This window comes from Lepus europaeus, chromosome 8, assembly GCF_033115175.1.
Source record: "Lepus europaeus isolate LE1 chromosome 8, mLepTim1.pri, whole genome shotgun sequence".
NCBI lineage: Eukaryota > Metazoa > Chordata > Mammalia > Lagomorpha > Leporidae > Lepus > Lepus europaeus.
The window spans coordinates 89223426-89245911 of record NC_084834.1 but is presented as its reverse complement, the minus strand read 5'-3'; the positions used below and the strand labels follow the sequence as shown (position 1 = coordinate 89245911).

The 22486-nt window shown below is 40.8% G+C and overlaps 1 protein-coding gene across 2 annotated transcripts in view; it reads left to right on the top strand.

Moving 5' to 3' along the window:
• HERC6 (HECT and RLD domain containing E3 ubiquitin protein ligase family member 6) overlaps positions 1 to 22486 on the top strand; it is a 58964-nt gene that overhangs the window by 24434 nt on the left and 12044 nt on the right. For both annotated transcript variants that reach the window (XM_062199874.1, XM_062199873.1), the window contains 6 exons: positions 257 to 446; positions 5026 to 5177; positions 8412 to 8522; positions 8822 to 8929; positions 15037 to 15204; positions 17320 to 17463. In XM_062199874.1, the coding sequence (XP_062055858.1) occupies positions 257 to 446; positions 5026 to 5177; positions 8412 to 8522; positions 8822 to 8929; positions 15037 to 15204; positions 17320 to 17463 (873 nt within the window). The remainder of the gene's footprint in view (positions 1 to 256; positions 447 to 5025; positions 5178 to 8411; positions 8523 to 8821; positions 8930 to 15036; positions 15205 to 17319; positions 17464 to 22486) is intronic.

Below are 22486 nucleotides of genomic sequence, written 5' to 3'. Positions count from 1 at the left end.
TCATTCAATATGTCCATTTTCATGAGGTTTGACTTCATTTCTTTTATACACCCTGACATAAAATGGGGCGGATGGCTCTCACATGCCACCTCAGGGACATGTGGGATGTAAGGAGGGATGGCATTTCACCAGTAGGTTTCAGAAAGACTAAATGATTATTCCCCCTGGAACCTGTCAGCCGGAACCCTGGTCACAGAGCTTGTTTCTCAGAATCTGCCCTGTGTGGGCTTTTTTCTGGATCCTTTTCCCACCACAGATAAAGACGAGTCTTGAGGATAATCTGCTCCAAGCTCTTCCATGTCATTCTCCGCACCAAGAAGCTTTGTTAATTTTCCTTCTGCTCCCAGAATGTCCTGTGATGTGTGATTCTGAGAACTCAAACAAGCTGGTGGCTCCATTTGCAGAGGCTGTTTGTAACATGAGTGGCAAGTCTTTACAAATACTGAGTAAGTTTTATGTCATATTATCTGTATTGTTAATAGAGTTGCTGTCTGAAGTAGAAGTTTGGCAAATTTTAGATAGAAAGTTCCAAAGTACACAAATACTTGAATGCATGGTGTATTAATTTCTTCACGGATTAACCTAAAGCTATTAAAACCATCAGTATTATCATGCAGAGCAGTATTATCATACACATGGCTTTGGACTGGGCCAGTGTTGTGGCTCACTTGGTTAATCCTTCGCCTGCGGCACTGGCATCCCATATGAGCAATGGGTTCTAGTCCCAGTTGGTCCTCTTCCAGTCCAGTTCTCTGCTGTGGCCCGGGAAGGCAGTGGAGGATGGCCCAAGTGCTTGGACCCCTGCACCCACATGGGAGACTGGGAGGAAGCACCTGGATCCTGGCTTCAGATCAGCATAGCTCTAGCCGTAGCGGCCGTTTGGGGGGCAAACCAATGTAGGGAAGACCTTTCTCTCTGTCTCTCTCTCTCACTCTCTAACTCTATCTTTCAAATAAAAATAAATAAATAAAAACGAAGCACACATGGCTTTAGATGTGCGTTTGATAACCATAGAGTTTTCAGTAAAGATCAATCCATATTTACAAACTTTTTGCTCATGTTATTTTTAAACCTTAGATATTTTAACTAGAGATGATGAAAAACAAATGTTAAACTTTTTATTATTGTTTATTTTATTCAATACTATGGGCTGCATTTTTATCATTTTATCATTTTAAGATGAAGATCTAAAGCTTGAAAGGTAAAAAAAGACATACAATAAAATATAGCCATGCAATTTTTGTCCTGGTGGTTATAGATTCTTACATAAACCTCAAAAGTTTCTTGTATAAACCTCTCTCTATATATATATATTTTTTTTTTCACTATAGTATATTCACTATATATAGACACATACAAATGTCCTTTTTATTTATTTTTTAAAGATTTATTTATTTGAAAGGCAGAGAGTTACAGAGAGGCAGAGGCAAGAGAGAGAGAGAGTGAGAAGAGGGAGAGAGAGGGGAAAAAAGGAGAGAGAGGGAGGGAGAGAGAGAGAGAGAGAGAGAGAAGTCTTCCATCCATTGATTCACTAGAGAGAGAGAGAGAGAGAGAGAGAAGAGAGAGAGAGAGAGAGAAAGGTCTTTCCATCCATTGATTCACTTGCCAGATGGCTGCAATGGCAAGATCTGCGTTGATCCAAAGCCAAGAGCCAGGAGCTTCTTCTGGGTCTCCCACATGGGTACAGGGGCCTAAGGACTTGGGCCATCTTCTACTGCTTTACCAGGCCATAGCAGAGAGCTGGATCAGAATTAGAGCAGCCAGAACTCAAACCTGCGCCCATATGGGATGCCAGCACTGCAGGCGGTGGCTTTACCTGCTGTTCCACAGCACTGCCCCCACCATGTCCTTTTTTAGAGCATTTATTTATTTATTTGAAAGCTAGAGTTAGAGAGAGAGAGAGAGAGAGAGAGAGAGAGAGAGAGAATGTGTAATCTTCCATCCATTGATTCACTCCCCAAATGGCTGCAATACTGGGCTGAAGCCAGGAGCCTGAAGCTTCTTCTGCATCTCCCATGTGGATGCAGAAGCCCAAGCACTTTGGCCATTTTTCAATGCCTTCCCAGGCACATTAGCAGGGAGCTGGTTGGAAGTGGAGCAGTCAGGACTCGAACTGGCACCTGTATGGGATGCCAGCATTGCAGGTGGTGGCTTTACCCACTATGCTGTATGCTACAAGGCCAGCTTCCTCCTTCCTTCCTCCCTTCCTTCCTTCCTCCATCCCTCCCTCCCTCTCTCCCTTCCATGCACATATTCCTTAGATCACTTGGTTTTTGCCACTTAATGATGTTTCATGGAGATCATTCCATTACAGGACCTATAGAAATGCCTCCTTTGATGGGAGGATATACTATGGATAGTTATTTCTATAACAAATACTGTTGCAAGTACAACAGTGCTAACATGCATTTCTTTGCATATATATATATATATATACAGAAACATGTATGTAATATATATGTATGTATATATGTTACCCATGTAGGAAACATTCTGGGAAGCAAAGTTAATGAATCAAATTGTATGTGAACTTTTATTTTGAAAGATTTTGCAGAATAATCCTCCATAGAGGTCAGGGCCACTATGTCACCCAACTTTAAGTGGCTACCATTCACTCTGAAGTCTATGTAAACTGCAGTGCTGGATCTGGGCAACATGGCAGCCATGACAGAAGATGTAGCAACTTATACATCAGCAAATATGAAAATATTGGCCTACAAACTTTTTAACAGCATTATCAGACTGATCTTTGCCATTCCAGAAAAATAAGTCTCTTTGATTTTAGTTGGAATTTTTCTTATTATGAATTAGATTGCATTGATTTTCTTAGATCTACTTCAATATAACAGTCTATGAACTATAGACTACTGTCTTGGCCCTTTTTCTATTGGTTGTTAGTGTTTTTCTGTTTTATTTTAGGAGCTTTTAAACTATTAAGGCAGTTAATCTTTTATCAATAATATGAATTGTAAGAATTTTTCTCCTTATATTATGAAAAAAAATTTTTTACTTTGTGTTATTTTTCCCATGCATAATTATTTTAAAAAATTTCTATACAGCTTACTATTTTTTGTAGTTTCTAGGTTTGAGGATCATTCTTTTTAAAGATTGATTGATTGGTTTAAAAGGTAGAGATAAAGAGAGGAGAGAGAGAGAGAAAGAGAGAGAGAGAGAGAGAGAGAACAAGCGATCAAGATTTTCCATCTGCTGGTTCACTCTCCAAATAGCTTCAAAGGCTGGGGCTGGGCCAGGCCAAAGCCAGAAGCTTCTTCTGGGTCTCCCATGTGGGTGCAGGAGCCAAGCATGTGGGCCATCTTTCACTGCCTTATCAGGAATATTATCAGGGAGATGGATTGGAAGTGGAACAGCCAGGACTGAAACCAGCACCCATATGGGATGCCAACACTGCAGGTTGGCATCGTAGTGCTGACCTCAAGGATCATTCTTCAAAAAATTGACCTCACCCTGAAATTTTAAAAATTCTCATGCTACTACTATATTTATATTATTATATTTATATAGTAATATACAATAATATAATACATATTTATATTATTTCATTTTTATGTTTAAATTTTTGATCCATCTGGAGTTACTTTTTTTTTCTGAATATTTCCAATTGTTCCCACACATTTAAAAAATAATATATATTAATTTACTTTCATTTTTCTTGAAAGGCAGAGAAACAGAGACAGACATAAAGAGAGAATTTGTCCATCTACTGGTTCATTCCCCAAATGCCACCACAGCTGAAACCAGGAGCCCATGGCAGAGACCCAAGTACTTGATCCTTCACCTGCTGGCTCTCAGGTTACACATAGCAGGAAGCTGGAATCGGAAATGGAGCAGGGCCTTGAACCCAGCATTCCTATGTTGGATGCTGGGATCCCTAGCAGTGTCTTAACTGCCACACCAAATGCCCACCCTGTCCATATTTTTAAAATCCTTTGTTTATTTCTGTTAATATGCAATGACACTTTTATCATATGCTAAAGTCTTATGTGTATTTGGGTCAGTTTATGGTATCTCTACTTTGTTACCTTAATCTACTTTTCATATATCTGGATAATACTATTTTAACTACATTAAAATAATAATGTATTTTTAAACATTTGACAGATTTGTTTTCTGGGAATTTCCCTTTAAAGATGCTAAATTCCAGGTTGTGATCTCAGTAGTATTAAAATATAGGTATTGGCTATTTTAAAAATATATATATTGGCCGGTGCCGTGGCTTAACAGGCTAATCCTCCGCCTTGCGGCGCCGGCACACCGGGTTCTAGTCCCAGTTGGGGTGCCGGATTCTGTCCCGGTTGCCCCTCTTCCAGGCCAGCTCTCTGCTATAGCCTGGGAGTACAGTGGAGGATGGCCCAAGTCCTTGGGCCCTGCACCCGCATGGGAGACCAGGAGAAGCACCTGGCTCCTGGCTTCGGATCAGTGCGATGTGCCGGCCGCAGCGGCTATTGGAGGGTGAACCAACGGCAAAAAGGAAGACCTTTCTCTCTGTCTCTCTCTCTCACTATCCACTCTGCCTGTCAAAAAAAAAAATATATATATATATATATATCCATATGTACTTGGTATTCATAAAATCTGAAAACACAGATATTATTTCATTTTTTTACATATTAAGAATGTCCTTGATGGCAGTTTGTGTGTTTTCATGTGTGTATGTGTGTATGTTCACCTATGCATGTTTTCAGACTTTATAGATACCCTAAAATATTGTGTTTTAAAATCATGAAGTTCACACTTCAAAACATCAACAATATTCTTCAAATCCATAGTTTGAGCTTTTAATTCTAATGACGCTTAACCAGGGAAAGCGTTTCCTGCCCACATCTGTGAGTAGTGTTGTCTAGAATGGGGGCCTTGGAAAGGATATGTCATGGGTTGTGACATCTCAAGTGGAGAACATTATTCATTTCTTATATTAAAGAACTTGGTATAGACTGAGGGACTGGGGTGGGGGTGGGTGGGACATGACAGGACTGTCTTTATCATGACTGATTTTATACTCCTCAGAAAGGTGTTGGACATCTTTGCAAGAATCTTCTCTGAATACACTGATCCAGATGCTTAAAACAGCTGTCGTCTCCCTGGTTTATGGCCCTCGAACCTATCAGAATGATAATAATCTTAAAGCTCTTCTAGGAATGATGAAAAAAGTGCATAAGGTAAGGGCTCATCTAAAGGAATGTGTATGCCACTTTATTAAACCACAATCCCTTAGATCTTAGCCACTTGGAGCCTTTTTTTCTTAAACATTTATATGTTTGAAAGGCAAAGTGACATAGAAAGGGAGAGACAGAGAGAAGGGAGAGAGAGACAGATAGAGAGGGAGAGTTTCCAATGCTGGTTGCCTTCCCCAGTGGCTGGGACTAGGTCACGCTGAAGCCAGGAACCTGGAAATCTGTCCAGGTCTCCAATGTGGGTGGCAGAAACAAAATTACTTGGTCATCCTCCACTGCTTTTCCAAGAAGCTGGATAAGAAGCAGAATATCTGGGATTCAAATTGGCATTCCAGTATGGGATGAGTGTGTCATAAGCAGTGGCCTACCTGCTGGCTGGGATCTTGAGAAGACAAATAAGAGTCATGAGCAGTCAATTTTTTTTTTTTTTAAAATACAGTCATCCCTCAATATCTGCAGGGGATTGGTTCCAGAACCAAAAAGCACAGGTGCTTAAGTCCGTTAGGTAAGATGACATAATATTTACATATAACCTATGTCCATCTTCCTGAATAACTTAAATTATCTTTAGGTTACTTTTAATATCTAACACAATGTAAATGATATGTAAATAGTTGTTATGTTGTTTAGGAAGCAATGACAAAGAAAAAAAAGTCCGTACATGTTTATTTAGTACAGATGTGGAGGGGTTTTTTTGATTTTGTTTTTTTGAGTAATTTTGATCCAGGGTTGGTTGAATCTGTGCATAAGGATGTCTCTTGGATATGGAGGACTGACTGTAATGTGTAAAAGAGAAATATCTGGAATAAAATAATTGAGGAATTAAAATGTGGGAAACTTTCTGGGATTGAAGAGGCTTTTTAGTGAGCTTCATTCATTAAGAAAAAGTACACTGAGGATACTCCTACATGCATAACATGGAAGACTCTCATTGACAAAGGGGCAAAAAATTGCATACTTGATTTTTATATGAATTTCAAAACAGGTAAATTTAATCTGTAATGATAGTTCAAAAGCTGAATGATGTTACCTTCTGGTGGGGAGGGCAGTTGACTTGGAAGGAGCCTGAGGGAACATCCTGGAGGCCACTGGAATGTTCCATGTACTTACTTAAGTCTGTATGTGTGCAAAAACTCTCCAAGCTGTGCATGTAAGACTTATGCACTTACTAAAAACCAAGAAAAATTGAATAAAAAGAAAAAAAGAAAAGGTCACAAAGGATTAAGAAAGAAAAGGCCTATGGATATTGCTTTATTATTTCATTCTAACTGCCCACATCTAACTGTTAAATCTCTGTAGGGTGATTAGGTAAGGCCATTAGGCTTTGGTATCCATATGCTCTGTGGCCCTGTTGACATTTGGTCGCCCAGAGGGCTTGGTCTTTTACATAAGGGCTACCTGGAATCAGTGGTGTCCAGAAGTCCTGGACTTGCTTATGTCATCTTCACTCAGCTGTGGGTGGTAGTTCTAGGCTGGAACTTTTTTTTTTTTTTTCTTGTAAGCTGAAGTCTTAATGACTTTCCATGTGTTAAAATCATTTAGGTTTCAGCAAGTCAAATCTTGTAAAGGCCTGCATATATATTTTTTAAAGATGAAATAAAGTCTGTGCAAAAGCTTTAAAAGAAGTGCCTCTGCCTTGCCTGCCTACATGCAATGGACATCACCTTAGTCTCTGTCCTCAGGACACTGTTGGGAGTTCTTCCTGTGCTTTCCTTTTTTTTTTTTTTTTTTTTTTTTTTTTTAAGAAATTGTATTATAATGGTAATCCAAGAAGTTCTAACATTGACATGGAAGTCACTTTGGCCACTTAGTTAATGAGTTAATGGTGCAGAACACGTTGGTATTTGAAATGTTGGCTCCCCCTTTCCCATATGTGATTACCTCTGTATGTTGCAGAATGTGTTCAGGTCCTTCCCCTACCCCAATATTGTACAAATCTTTTATTATGTGTAAGTTAAACATTTTATTTTGAACTGGAATGTTCCCAGTGATTTCATTCAGCAGGATCTTTTCTGCCTTGTTGGCAGATGGAAAAAAAAATTTATATCTTGAGAATTATTTGCTAAAAAAAAAAAAAAAAGAAAAAAAAGAAAAGAAAGCATAGTATTAAGTCATGATTACTTAGCCATGTATCCTGGGAGCCAGATTTATTTTCATCAGTTGTTTCTTTCTTTCTCACTTTTTCAGGTTTCATTCTTTCTGATTACACATGGGGCTTCGTATGAGGGTACTTTCCCTTATACCTGACTCTCTTTTTCCCCTTCTAGGTTGATTTTACTTCTTAATAAAATATATCTCCTCCCCACACACCCCCGGTACTGTGTACTATTCCTTATGTTCAAAATAAAATATTTAGCCATGGGTCTGTTCATCTATTTTTTTTTTTTTTGAAGATTTACTTATTTGAAAGGCAGAGAGAGGGAAGGAGGAGAGGAAAGGAGAGGAGAGGGGAGAGGAGAGGGAGAGAGAGAGAGAGAGCTCTTCCATCACTGTTTCACCGTCCACATGGCTGCCATGGTCAGGGCTGGGCTAGGCTGGGGTCAGGAGCCTGGAACTCCGTTTGAGTCTCACATGAAGGTGGCAGGGGCCAAAGCACTTGGGCCATTATCTGCTGCTTTTCCAGACACATTCACATGAAGCTGCATCAGAAGCAGAGCAGCCAGAATTTGAACTGGCACTCTGGCTGCAAGTGGTAACTTAATCCACTGCGCCACATGGCTGGCCCCTGTTCATCTATTCTTGTTCAACATTGTCCTCGTTACTGTATCTTTATAATAAATATTGACATGTATTAGAAGAATCCAGGTCAGTTTTTATGTTATAGTTTGTCCTATGCCTGAAAAAATAGTGTGTGCCAAAATAATTTTCGTTAATTAATGGAGAAAATGCTGAATGTGTCCAGAGTACATTGGCTTTTCATGGTACTTTCAGACTGAAGATCTGGAAAGTTTCCAGTAAACCCAAGCCCTATGGATTAGTTTATTAATCCCCACTGCCAGCATCCTATATCTTTGACAATGTTTTTTTTTTTTATGAAAATTGGAGAAATTGTAGGGAAGAAAATGGAAATTGTGTAACTGTTTCATCATTGACAAATGTATTAAGTTTGTGGACATCTATTTTGGTTATTGATATCATCACCATATGTATATATCTGTATAACCTAGATTAAATCATTTATTGATAGAAAGTGAAATTCTAATGTCCTGTTCTCTTTAGGTAAACAAAACTATCCGTCGACTGCCAGAAAATACTTTCAACATAGATGAACTTTCCAACTTAAACTTTTACCTCGAGACAAAAAGACGGCTCTTTCGGAAACAGAACATGGTTAGAATAATGTTTGCACTTACCACAATGTTCATACTTGAAAGTGGGATAACTTAGTAGTATGTAGTTAATACATAAATGTAATGCTGACTTTGCTAAAACAGATGATCATTAAAAACTTAAAAAGATTTTTCACTTATAAAGCAAATCTGTTTTCTCAAAAATTTATTGTTAGATAATTTGAATTTTGAGAATTCCAAGAATTCCAGCATCATAGAGGGAAATAATTTTAGTTGATAAGGTAATGGAATGATTTTTTTCTTTTAATTTTAAAAATAATTGTCTCTTTATTTTTTTAGAAAACTGCAGAAAATTCCAGTCTTGTTGTTTTCAGTGATTTCCCATTTATCTTTAATTTGCAGTCCAAAATTATATTATTACAAGTAGCTTCATATATAAAAATTGAGGTATGTATGTTATATTAGTCCATTTTGTATTGCTATAATGAAATACCTGGGGCTGAGGACTTTAAAGAGGCTCATTTAACTTGTGGTTCTGGAGGCTTAAGAATGTAATGGAGCAAAAAGACAACTTGCTAAAAAGGCCAACTACATGCCTGGCTTTATAATCCCCTCTCAGGAAAACCAACTCACCCCTAGATACCAGCAGTAATCCCTACTGAGGGAGGTGCCGGGTGACATAACCACCTCCCATTAGACCCCACCTCTTAAAGTTTTCATCAGCTTGATACCACCACACTGGGGACCAGTGTTCTAACATATGAACATTTGGGATACACACTCAAATCATCACCTGGTCCCTGTTTTTTTTTTTTTTTTTTTCTATGTAAAGTTTCAAACCTATATAACCCACAGATATGATCTAATCACCAAGATACACCACTTATCAACATATTGCCATGGTTTCTTTATCTGCTGATTTTGTTGTTACTGTTTTTGCTGGAATATTTTAAAGCAAACCCCAGGCTCAATTTCTTTCTACCTTTCTGTGCCCTAATGCATTTGTCCTGGTTGTCTCAGTCTTGTTCATGCTGAGATTCACCAGGGGGTTCACGTGACAACCACAAGAGTCTTCCGTTGCAGTGTTTCCTGTCAGTCTTTTGAACTTTTATACACATAGACTGTTTAATAATTACATGCATTGTTTTTATTCAGGTTTGCCATATGGTGGTGTTTCTAATCTTACCACTCCCTTCAAAGTTGTTAATTGGAATTCTATTTAAAAGAAAAAAGCAAAACTTTTCCTCATCAGTCAGGGATATTTGCTTACCCTACAATGGTTAAAAAATCCACTTACATAAAAAATCCACTTACATAAGACAGTAGAGTAATGCTTGGCCCTTTTCCTGTACTTATGAAATGTTGCCAAATCATCTTATGTAGTTTGTACCAATTGATGTTCCTACCATCAGTGTATGAAATGCCTCTTCCACATGCTTTCACCAATGCACAGTGTCACCAATCTCTGTAATCTGTCCAATATGATGAGTTAATCATATTTCAGTTTAACTTAAAAAATTTTATTTATTTGAGAGGTGCAGAGAACAGACAAAGAGAAGGAGCTCCTATTGCTGATTCACTCCCCAAATGCCCAAAATGGCTCCTTGACAGGGCCAAAGCTGGGAGCCAGAAATTGAATCCAGGTACCCCATGTTGGGGCAGGAACTCAGTTACTTGAGCCATCACTGCTGCCTCCCAGGGTGTGCATAAGCAGGAAACCGGAATCAGAAGCTTGAGGCAAGCATTGAACCCAGACACTGTGATCTGGGATATGGGCGACTTAACTGGTATCTTAGACACCAGGCTGAAGACCGACTGCTCAATTTAATTTTAACTTGCATTTCACATTATTATAGGATGTTTACCTATTGTTTCCCTACTGTGAGCAGTGCTGAGACTAGCAAACTGAACTTTCCAGCTCTCCTCTCTTCCTCTAATCAATTTCAGTATTGACACTACTTTGTTCTTAGTGCTGGTCTTTGGATTTTAATATCTCTAGGTTTCTTGAAGCTTGATTTTTCTTTTATTCTCAGATAATGCCTATTAGCCAGTGAGTTTATTCTGTTTTCCACTTACTCTCACCCTTCCAGTCCTTTCTGGTAGTTGTCTTATTTCCACATGCTATCGTGTTTCTTTATTCCTGTCAGCCTTCATTCTCAGGTGTACATACTGCTTATTCCTCGGACACTGTGCTGAAGGTTTTCCAAGCATTCGTTTTTAATTGCTGAGGCTTGTTTTCTATGTTATGCCTCAGTTAAGGATTGTATCTATTTATCTATGCATTTATTTATTTATTTATTTATTTTTTACTTATTTGACAGGTAGAGTTAGTGAGAGAGAGAGAGAGAGAGAGAGAGAGAGAGAGAGAGAAAAGGTCTTCCTTCCATTGGTTCACTCCCCAAATGGCCGCTACAGCTGGCGTGCTGCACCTATCTGAAGCCAGGAGCCAAGTGCTTCCTCCTGGTCTCCCATGCGGGTGCAGGCGCCCAAGCACCTGGGCCATCCTCCACTGCCCTCCCAGGCCACAGCAGAGAGCTGGACTAGAAGAGGAGCAACCGGGACTAGGACCCAACGTCCATATGGGATGCTGGTGCTGCAGGCGGAGGATTAGCCAAGTGAGCCACAGTGCTGGCCCTGCATTTATTCTATAAAGATATGAATTAGAGGCCAGCGCTGCAGCTCACTAGGCTAATCCTCCACCTGTGGCACTGGCACTCGGGGTTCTAGTCCCGGTTGGGGTGCTGGTTCTGTCCCGGTTGCCCCTCTTCTAGTCCAGCTCTCTGCTGTGACCCAGGAGGGCAGTGGAGGATGGCCTAAGTGTTTGGGCCCTGCACCCGCATGGGAGACCAGGAGGAAGCACCTGGCTCCTGGCTTTGGATCGGCGCAGCACGCCGGCTGCAGCGCACTGGCCGTAGTGGCCATTTGGGAGGTGAACCAACGGAAGGAAGCTCTTTCTCTCTGTCTCTCTCTCACTGTCTAACTCTGCCTATCAAAAAAAAAAGATATGAATTAGAAATCACATTCACTAGTGACTTTTATTAATACCTCAGAGGACATAGGCCATCTAGAGGAGACATAGATAAGTATAAGATACCATATTCACTAAAGGAGCCATTTCAGTTAGGAAACATTTTCTTTTCCTACTCTGTTAATTACGGAGCTTATATGCCATATCCCAGTGTGCCATGCTCCATGAATTCATCACTTCCAGGTTTATTTACAATAGGCAATCTAAACACAAGGCACATCCTATTAGTAGCCTGCCATAGGTAAAGCCTGCCCCTCTGGTTACTGTTAAAGAATATCTGTTATCAGTATGTTTATAAATAGATTTGACCAGGTGATCTTTTATTTTGTTTCTGAACTATCTCTGTTTTTATTTTCCTAACATCCTTGGTAAGTGGAGAAAGTAGATTAAGCCTTTCCTTCCCAAACCTGATCTCCCCATAAGTCTCTCTTAAGCAAATCCTTCCCTCCCTGATATTTTCTTCCATCACAGTGTTTCTCCCTGTTGAATCTGTCTCTTCTGTTATTGAGGAGTTGAGGCTGACCTGGATAGTGGACCGAGGTCGGCAGTACATTAGGAAAGACTGAGGAAGAAATGGAGTGAAATTGGAAAGCAGATATCACAATCCTGTTCTTTAAAGGGGATAAGTGCCAAACAGTTCATATGTGTCATTGTAGAAAGGAAAACCCAATATATAGACAAGAGGAGTAGAGAATATAGACAAGAGAGGCAGAAGAATAATATAAGATGTGTCTTTCCAACCCAGCTCTTGGTTAGATGAGAGAAGGTATAGAAACCTCTTCCTGCTATAGTCAGTGGAGGACTTTGCCAGATACTACTACCTGTCACCCAGGGCCATGGGACATACTACTGAGCAATCAGTAGGATGGTATGCCAAAAAGTGAAAAGGTGAAATTGAAAGATAAATTTACTGTGGTACACAAATTTTTTGAACTCCATGTAGTTGCACAGCAGGTTAAACTGCAGCTTAGGACACTCACATCCCAAACTAGGGTACCTGGGATTGAGTCCTGCCTCCAGTTCTGATCCAGCTTTCTGCTAATGTGCATGCTGGGAGGTAGCAGATAATGGCTCAAGTCCCTGCCACCCACTTGGGAGACACGGATTGGGTTCTGGGCTTCTGGCTTTGACCTGGCCCAGGCCTGTCTGTTGTAGGCACTTGGGAAGTGAACCAGAAGATGAAAAATCTCTCTATTTCTCTCTTTCTCTATACATATACAAAAATGTGTGTATATATAAATATACATATATATCTATAACCTTGCCTTTAAAATAATTAAAAATAAACTTAAAAAGTTGTTAAACTCCATTTTTTTCATAATATGCATTTTCTCATAGTGTGCATTTTTATATGCATATATATTATCTTGAAAGCCCTAAATGCATGGATTTTTTTTAATGTAAGTAGTATTCTTTTAAAATTTTTATTTACTTTTTGAGATGCAGAGAGAGAAAGAAAGCTCATTGTGCTATTTCACTTCCCTGGCTGGGCTGGGCTGGGCTGGGCAAGGCTGGTAGCTGGGAACTCAATCTAGGTCTCCCATATGAGTGGTAGAAGCCCAGTTACTCAAGCTATCATTGCTACCTTTAAGGATACTCATCAGCAGAAAGCTAGAGTCAGAAGCCTACTTCAAACTCAGGCACACTGTGGTTATCCCAATGAGCATCTTAGCCACCAAGCCAAACATCTACCCCATATGTATGAATTCAAATTTGTTTTGCACTAAAATAAACTTATATATATATTTTAAAGATTTTATTTATTTGAGAGGTAGAGTTACAGACAGTGAGAGGGAGAAACAGAGAGAAAGGTCTTCCATCTGTTCACTCCCCAAATGGCCACAACAGCTGGAGCTGCGCCGATCCGAAGCCAGAAGCCAGGAGCTTCCTCCAGTCTCCCACATGGTTGCAGGGGCCCAAGGACTTGGGCTATCCTCTACTGCTTTCCCAGGCCATAGCAGAGAGATGGACTGGAAGAGGAGCAGCCAGGACTAGAATTGGCACCCATATGGGATGCCAGTGCCACAGGCAGAGGATTAACCTACTGCGACATGGCGCCGGCCCCTAAACTTATCTTTAAATTTCATTTTCCGTAAACATTTTGAAGTACCCTTGTATTACGAAAACATCCCAGAGCTGTAGACGCCTGAGCCTCAGGGAAGGAAAGAGAAAGGAAAGGGAAAGAGAAAAAGAAAGGGAAGGAAAAAATCACCTAAAGGAAAACCCAGAAGAATCTAGTGGTTTCATTGCTCAGTGTAGAGTGGTGGCGTGGACTTTCCAGGCCCTAAATCAGAGGTACATTTTCAGGGGTGCATGTACAGAGCTGCTGTAGGCAAACATACCCAGCCACAAAAATCTGGACCAAGATCACTGTGATCCACTGGTCTTGCTGCCACGAATGCAAGACAAGTCCCAAGGGGGCCACATCGGTTTTTGAGTCCTAAATACCCTCTTGTTCTGGTGATATACCAAACCCTAGAGATGTGTTGAAGGTCAAAGCAAGGAAAGCAAGTTCAACAGTAAATTTCTAATATGAAGGAATTCAGAAGAAACAAGAGCAGGGATTAAAGTGGTGAGGGAATGTTGATAACTCAGGAAACCTAAAGAGCAGTATCAGTTAGGGTGTATGGAGCATTTCTGTCTACAAAATGGGGCCACTTGAGGTCTATTTTGAGAGTTCCAGTGCAGTTGAAAGATTTAGTAGCTGCATCCTCAGAATTTTATAGAAGAGATTCGGTCTTCTCTAAGCCTTGCCTCTTGCCCTTTCCCTGTAGTTCACACAATGTCCCTGAGCTGCTGAACTGCCCTTCTCTTCTTAAGGTTATGATGCTAGCACTCTGCTTCTTAGGTCTGACGGTCAATGAATGTCTCAGCATGTTGAATACCAATATTTCCTTTGAGAAGCATATTTTGTATTCTAAGTGACCTGAGATAGCTTTTTTTTTTTTTTTTTTTTTTTGGCTAGGTAGAGTTAGAGAGAGAGAGAGACAGAGAGAAAGGTCTTCCTTTTTCCGTTGGTTCACCCCCCCAAAATGGCTGCCACGGTCGGTGCAATGGACTGATCCGAAGCCAGGAGCCAGGTGCTTCCACCTGGTCTTCCAAGCGGGTACAGGGCCCAAGCACTTGGGCCATCCTCCACTGCCTTCCCGGGTCACAGCAGAGAGCTGGACTGGAAGAGGAGCAACCGGGTCAGAATCCGGCACCCCGACCGGGGCTAGAACCCCGGGGTGCTGGCACCGCAGGTGGAGGATTAGCCAAGTGAGTTGTGGTGCCGGCCTGAGACAGCTTTTCATTATTGGGCTGTCCATCTGCAATGACTGATCTGCTGTACACAGTTCCTAGGTGTCATGGTTTGTCCAATCCTGTAGTTTAGGCATGATGCTCATTTGCATAATTACCATGTGAGTATACATAGCAATGCTAGGATTAACTGTTATGTACACGAAATATGTTCATTAGAAGTATTAATCCCTTGGATTCCAATGAGGTCAAAAAATGAAACTAACTCAGCTCTTTCTTATTCTAGGGTTTAAAAACGATAGAAATGACAGAAATGGTTTTAGAACACCCATTGCTACAAAGAAACCCTGAACCTCCCATATTTCAACTTAGAGTCAGACGAAGTCACCTGGTTGAAGATGCACTGCGTCAATTAAACGCTGCTGAAAGCTCTGACTTCTGCAAAGTATTGGTGGTACGGTAAAAAGGTGTCGCTGAATGCTTTTACTGTCCGAGAGCCTGCGCTTGAAGCCATGGTGGTCAGCCTTACCATTTCAAGATTCCCCTCTCACCCTTCCAAGAACAGTAATGAGATGTTCAGTTTCACAGTGGGCTATGAGTTAACTATTAACTACTTATGGCTTCATAATGAACCATACCCATGTAAGCCTAAAGGCCTTTACCTAAATAGCAGTACCTTAGTTTACAGATCTGCAGTTTAGCTCAGACTCTGCTGGTGTAAGCTGAAGTCACTTGGGTGGCTTTGCAGAGTTTGTCTGAGTGTGTTTACGTGTCTGGGATTGGCCAGGGATAGGCCTGGCTGGGCTGGTGTGGTTCTGCTTTGTATGCCCTTCCTCTTCCTCCTGTGATCAGCAAGCACATTCTTCTCACAGCAGTGCCAGAAGTGCAAGGTAAAGATCATGCAACAGGCCGGCGCCGTGGCTCAACAGGCTAATCCTCCGCCTTGCGGCGCCGGCACACCGGGTTCTAGTCCCAGTCGGGGCACCGATCCTGTCCCGGTTGCCCCTCTTCCAGGCCAGCTCTCTGCTGTGGCCAGGGAGTGCAGTGGAGGATGGCCCAAGTGTTTGGGCTCTGCACCCCATGGGAGACCAGGATAAGTACCTGGCTCCTGCCATCGGAACAGCGCGGTGCGCCGGCCGCAGCGCACTACCGCGGCGGCCATTGGAGGGTGAACCAACGGCAAAAAGGAAGACCTTTCTCTCTGTTTCTCTCTCTCACTGTCCACTCTGCCTGTCAAAAAAAAAAAAAAAAAAAAAAAAAAAAAAAAAAAAAAAATCATGCAACAAACATTGCTGTAGTCAAAACAGCCACACAGCTGAACTGAAGTCAAGGACTGGGGGAAATATACTAAGCCTGTGCAGTGGGAGGAAACACACAGTCACGTGCAAAAGACATTGTTCAAGGAAGCGTTAAGAATTGGGGCTACTCATGTGATGACCAAGAAGCAGACGGAATGGATGCTTTTCCTACATTTTAGCTCTAGTTTTAGATGAAGGATTTCAATTCCAGGCATCCTTCACTTCATCCTTTGTGGGTGCTGTTTTATTTCCTTTTCCATTACTTTAACTTTGCTTCTTGTGAAGGAAAAGCTCTATTTCTGCTTATAGATTGGAGGTCACGGTGCGGATCTGGTGGAGGCTGGTCATGGTGTAGGAATGATCGCATGGTCAACTGGGAAACAGAAAAGTTAGGCTGAACTTGAATTCAAATAAACAACCCTCTCATGAGAACTACCTTCTGAGGGCACGTGTCCTACAAAGACCTGAAGACCTCCACCAGATCAGGTCCCCACCCTTAACATCAAGACAGCAGAGCTTAAACATCTGCATGAGTGTGGGGAACTAGCTTCTCTTTGATCTGTAACAGGTACCTGTAGGATTTCTGTTGGGTGGCACTTTTGGTCGTTTGGGGAATGAACCAGTTGATGGGAAGTGCTTTCTGTCAAATAAAAGAGATACTTTTTTCATTTTTTAAAAATTTATTTGAAAGAGTTACAGAGAGAGGCAGAGAGAGAGAGAGAGAGATCTCATCCATTGGTTCACTCCCCAAATGGCCACAATGGCTGGAGCTGCACTGATCCAAAGCCAGGAGCCGGGAGCTTCTTCTGGATCTCCCATGTGGGTGCAGGGGCCCAAAGGCCTGGGCCATAGCAGAGAGCTGGATTGGAAGAAGAGCAGCCAGGGCTAGAACTGTGCCCATGTGGGATGCTGTTGCTCTAAGCCAGGGCCCCAACCCACAGCGCCACAGTGTCAGCCCCAAAAGAAATATTTTTTTTTAATTAAAAAAGAAAACTAGCATAATTAGAGAGTGCCAGTCTCCGCCTCTGTATAACACATGTGGCAGTATAAAGTATCCATGTACTCACCACACAACAGTCTGGGTGTCAGTAGGTTCATGGCCCCTGCTAATCAGTAGCAAAGGGAGGGAACCCAGATTACAAGAAGGAAAGATAACTTGGTTCTGGTAACTCTCATCACTGCGGGAATGGACGTTAGAGGCTTAAAAGTTTTCCATAGTGATCGAAGCATTGCATTTTGAATGTGGACCAGGAAATGTTGTTTTCCCTTAGGTTGGATTTGTTAAAGAAATTCGTCCGGAGAGTGGAGGGGTCCGGTCAGAATTCTTCCACTGTATATTTGAAGAGATGACCAAGCCAGAGTATGGGATGTTCATGTATCCTGAAAATGGTTCTTTCATGTGGTTTCCTGTCACTGTGAGTCTTATGTTTCTTTTCTTAAGGTTTTTCAGAACAGAAAAAAATATGTCATATCCAGCAACATGAGATCCACAGAAAATAATATAAAAGTAGGTCATTGTGACCTTATTACTCATATTTTGAACAGTATTTATTTATATGGTACACAGAACTGCATCTGTAATATTACCTGGGAACTATTAGGAAAACAGAATCTGAGGCTTTACCCTAGACCTGCTGAATCAGAACAACCCAGGCAATTCACTATATGCTCAGGGCTTAGGGCCCAGGCTCACCAGATTTGGATCCCAACAGTCAGAGAACATCTCAGGGTCATTTGTGGGTTTCTATCTCCTTTACTCAGAGTGGCGGAACAGCCACTGGCCCCCAAAGGTGGTGGTGCCACAGGAGATACCCACCTTTGTGTCTATGGCTGTGGTTGGACACACACTCAGAGACATCTGAACACACACATGGCCGGATGTCCACGGGCAGCCGCATACTTGTCCACATCCATCCAGCAGCAGCTGCGCCTAGCCACGCCCCCCAGTTGCTTATATTTGTTTACAGACAAAAGCGGCCCAGAGCCAAACTGTGCCATAACAGATTTGTGGGTAGGCTTGTCAGTTACCATGACATCAGTTACCTCAGAGGCACAGAGATAAGGGGACAAGGGCAAAAGGGGTTGGAACTTGATATCTGCAACTTCCCAAATTTTTTTTTCTTTTTTTTTTTAACTTTTATTTAATGAATATAAATTTCCAGTGTACAGCTTATGGATTACAATGGCTTCCCCCTCCCATAACTTCCCTCCCACCCGCAACCCTCCCCTCTCCCGCTCCCTCTCCCCTGCCATTTGCATCAAGATTCATTTTCAATTCTCTTTATATACAGAAGATCAATTTAGTATAAAGATTTCAACAGTTTGCACCCACATAGAAACACAAAGTGAAACATCCTGTTTGAGTACTAGTTATAGCATTAAATCACAATGTACAGCACTTTAAGGACAGAGATCCCGCATGAGGAGCAAGTGCACAGTGGCTCCTGTTGTTGACCCAACAAATTGACACTCTAGTTTATGGCGCCAGTAACCATCCTAGGCTGTCGTCATGAGTTGCCAAGGCTATGGAAGCCTTCCAAGTTTGCCGACTCTGATCATATTTAGACAAGGTCATAAAAGACAGGGTGAGGATAGTAACCAATGATCCTAAGAGTGGCATTTACCAGGTTTGAACAATTATACAGCATTAAGTGGGGAAGAGGACCATCAGTACACACATATTGGGAGTAGAGCCATTGGTGGTAGAGTAGAGGTTATGATTACAAAGGAATGAGGCCCAAGTGCGCTAGACAGGGCCTAGAACAAAGGACAGAGTCATTATTAGAGGAGCTAAGAAAGGTGCTGTCTAAGCTACAATTAAGTTTTCTGATTGAGAGGCAAATAGAACCTGATAGAAGGGGCTTGATAATAATCTGGTGGGCTTTAGGCCTTGTAAGTTAAGAGGCCCAGACCTATCTATCTCTTCACATGGGGTATATCCTAAGGGAGGTGTGAACCTCCTAGGGGAAGGCACTCTGTTGACTTTCATTACTTGGCTGGCCTGGGAGGAGAGCTGGCCAGGTAAAGGCAGGTGGCATCTCTAACAAGAAATTTACAGTTCTGCCTGCAATGTTGCTGACCCTACTTGACCATCCCCTCAGCTGCAGTGGTCACTTTGGAAGTTGGGCTGAGTGAAGGGCTTTTCAGCTTAGAGCCAATAAGATCTGTGGCTCTGACCTGGGCATCCTTCGACTCCAGGGCAGGTCCATTTCCAGTGATCCAACTCTTGGCAGAGCTGCCAGGGCTCTTCACAAGCTGACTTCTGCTGAAGCCCAGGCTTACCACATTGAAAGCCACTGCAGTGGACTGGCCTGTTGGGTCTCCTTGAGGGCAGATCACTGTACAGATCAGCCATTAATAGGCCTGCCACCCATTGCTTCTTTTGCCTAGCTTTCTTTTCCTCCTGGTTTGTGTTAAAGCAGACCAGAGGATGCAAGTCAAGGGAGTGCCCGTTTCCCATCTCTAATCTTCGGTGGCCTGAACTACAAGTCTATAGTCACAGGCATGTTCTGTAGTAGTTTTTCTAAGGTAGACAATGCCCATGAGGAAAATTATATTCTCACTTTAAAACTTTCTTTCCCTTTGGTCTGAAAGGGAGGTTTTTTCTACTTACTGTATACTTCGCTGATGGCGAAGTGAATCTAGCTATGAGATTATTATTTGAGTTCTTATTTTGGCTATGCTATTGCAGAAAAATGTTAGCCATCTCTTTTATAAGGTCTAAAGATTAAATTGTGCATCCTACAGATTCCTTTATGATAGAATTAGTTTCCTACCTTGAAGAGAATAGAGAAATGAAAGAACAAGTTGGGCTTAGAATAGAGAAATGAGGGAGCAAGTTCTAGATCGCTTGCTGATAATAGCAATATCACATGAATACTTAGCAAACCGTTCCAACCATTAGATAACAACTTAAGAAAACATTTACCAGAAGGTCCAATGCCTTCTATAAATTTTAAGAATCATGTATTTGAAAACACCTCTTAAATATCTAACATGGTGTAGTTTGTTTAGCCAGTAAACTTAAGCACAACCATCTAAAATGTTTTTAGTTTCTTTCTACCAACAAGTCTAAAACATATGATACACAGATTCAGGTCCCACAAATTAAAATGTATCTTTGATTGATTTTAGCAGCTTAAATTTATGGACAATCTTATCTATAAGCCATTTAAAATAAAACTCTTAATAAAATTTCCCCATGTGGACATACAATATGTACACACATATAATATAGCATAATAGACCAATATAGCAATTTTAATAATAGCTTTTAAAATCTTTAACTCTTTTTTAGATTGCCAATTGATTTGAATTGCTTTTTCTTTTTAGTAACCTCAGTTAACCATACTTTCTCTCAGTTGGTACTGTTAATACATTATTGGCTTCATCTGTTTACAGAGCCATCCCAAAGTACTGAATACAATAGAAGTGGCTGGAAAAAGTCCATAGGAACCTATAGGAGGACAGCTAAACACAGAGCCAACAATGCTTTAGTTTTATGAGCAGCAGATCATATATAACTGTGGATGACAAAAGACTTTAAGTCGCCATGTTTAAAATTATAAACTCATCAACCAACAAGAGGCACTTGCTTACTTCACAGTATTTTTGAAAGCACCTGTAGGATTTTGCAAGTATTTAACCCTTTAAGCCTCTGGGGCTTTCTCATTAAGATAACTATCATGTCTAGTAACACAAGATCATTAGACTTTTTAATTCTCAAACATTTGTATTAATAGCATTTTCCATTATAGAAACTTAAAGTCTGGTACCACATCACATCTTGACAGTTCTTCTAATATAATCCAAATAGACTGATTAGTTGGTGTCTCTATAAGATGAGAGACATAGGTCCTTCGATTTTTTCAGGTGGGCCCAAACTGGAAAAACCAAAGTCCAGGATTTACTGGAAATTTTAGAGACCAGATTGTTTGAAACTTTGATTTTTTGAATGCCTGTCAAGAATGCCAAGAAGGCTCAAAATCCAAAATATCTGGTTGAAATAAGATTTCTTAAAATCATGACATAACATAGAACAAATTTGATCATTGTTACAAGGTGATTATTCAAATTTTTGAAAAAAGCACATATTTAAATAACCCATAGCTCTTAATAAAAATTCAGCTGTTTTTGAACAATTAGAATTTAACAGACATCAAGAGAACATAATAGATTACTTTAACACATTGCTTTAACAGAGCATCAGAGTTTAATTCTATGTCAAAGAGAAATTGAGCTTCCTGTGATCTTTTGCTGTGAGGTTTCCTTCCTTTACCTTCTTTCATATTGGTGACCATGTTTCTGTGTTTCTGTGTGTAAGACATCTTTAAGCATCTTTTGCAGGGCAGGATGAGTGGCAACAAATTCTTTCAGTTTCTGTTTGCTATGAAAAGTCTTAATTTCACCTTCATTCACAAATGAGAGCTTTGCAGGATATAGTATTCTGGGCTGGCAGTTTTTCTCTCTTAGTACCTGGGCTATGTCTCGCCATTCCCTTCTAGCTTGTAGGGTTTCTGATGAGAAGTCTGCTGTGAGTCTAATTGGAGATCCTCTAAGAGTGATCTGACGTTTCTCTCTTGCACCTTTTAGGATCTTTTCTTTATGTTTCACTGTGGTGAGTTTGATTACAACATGTCGTGGTGAGGATCTCTTTTGGTCATGTTTATTAGGGGTTCTATAAGCTTCCTGTACTAAGATGCCTCTGTCCTTCTCCAAACCTGGGAAATTTTCTGCTAGTATCTCACTGAAAATGCCTTCTAATCCTTTCTCCCTCTCCATGCCTTCAGGAACTCCTAGAACGCGAATGTTGGGTTTTTTAATAGTATCCTGTAGATTCCTGACAATATTTTTTAGATTTCTAATTTCTTCTTCTTTTCTTTGGTTTGCCTGTTTCCTTTCCTGTTCTCTGTCTTCTAAGTCTGATATTCTCTCTTCTGCTTCACCCATTCTGTTTTTAAGGCTCTCTAATGTGTTTGTCATTTGATCTATTGAACTCTTCATTTCATTATGATTTCTAGTCACTATCAGAGTTTCTTGTTCCACTAGTTGTTTCATTTCATTTTGATTCCTCCTTAATATTTCACTTTCACGAGAGAGATTTTCTATCTTGCCCATTAAAGATTTCTGTAGTTCAAGAATTTGTTTTTGAGAACTTCTTAATGTTCTTATCAATTTTTTGAGATCTGCTTCTTGCATTTCTTCGATCTCATCATCTTCATAATCTTGAATTGGGGTGTCTTTTTCATTTGGGGGCGTCATAGTGTCTTCCTTGTTCTTGTTACCTCGGTTTTTGCGTTTGTTGTTTGGCATGTTGGAGATATTTGGTTTCTTCACTGTGGTGTTTTTTCTTGTTACACTATGGCTCTATATTAAGTGGACTGTCTGCTTTCAGTGGAGCCTTAGAGGCTTGAGATGAGTGTGGACTGAGAGCTGTGT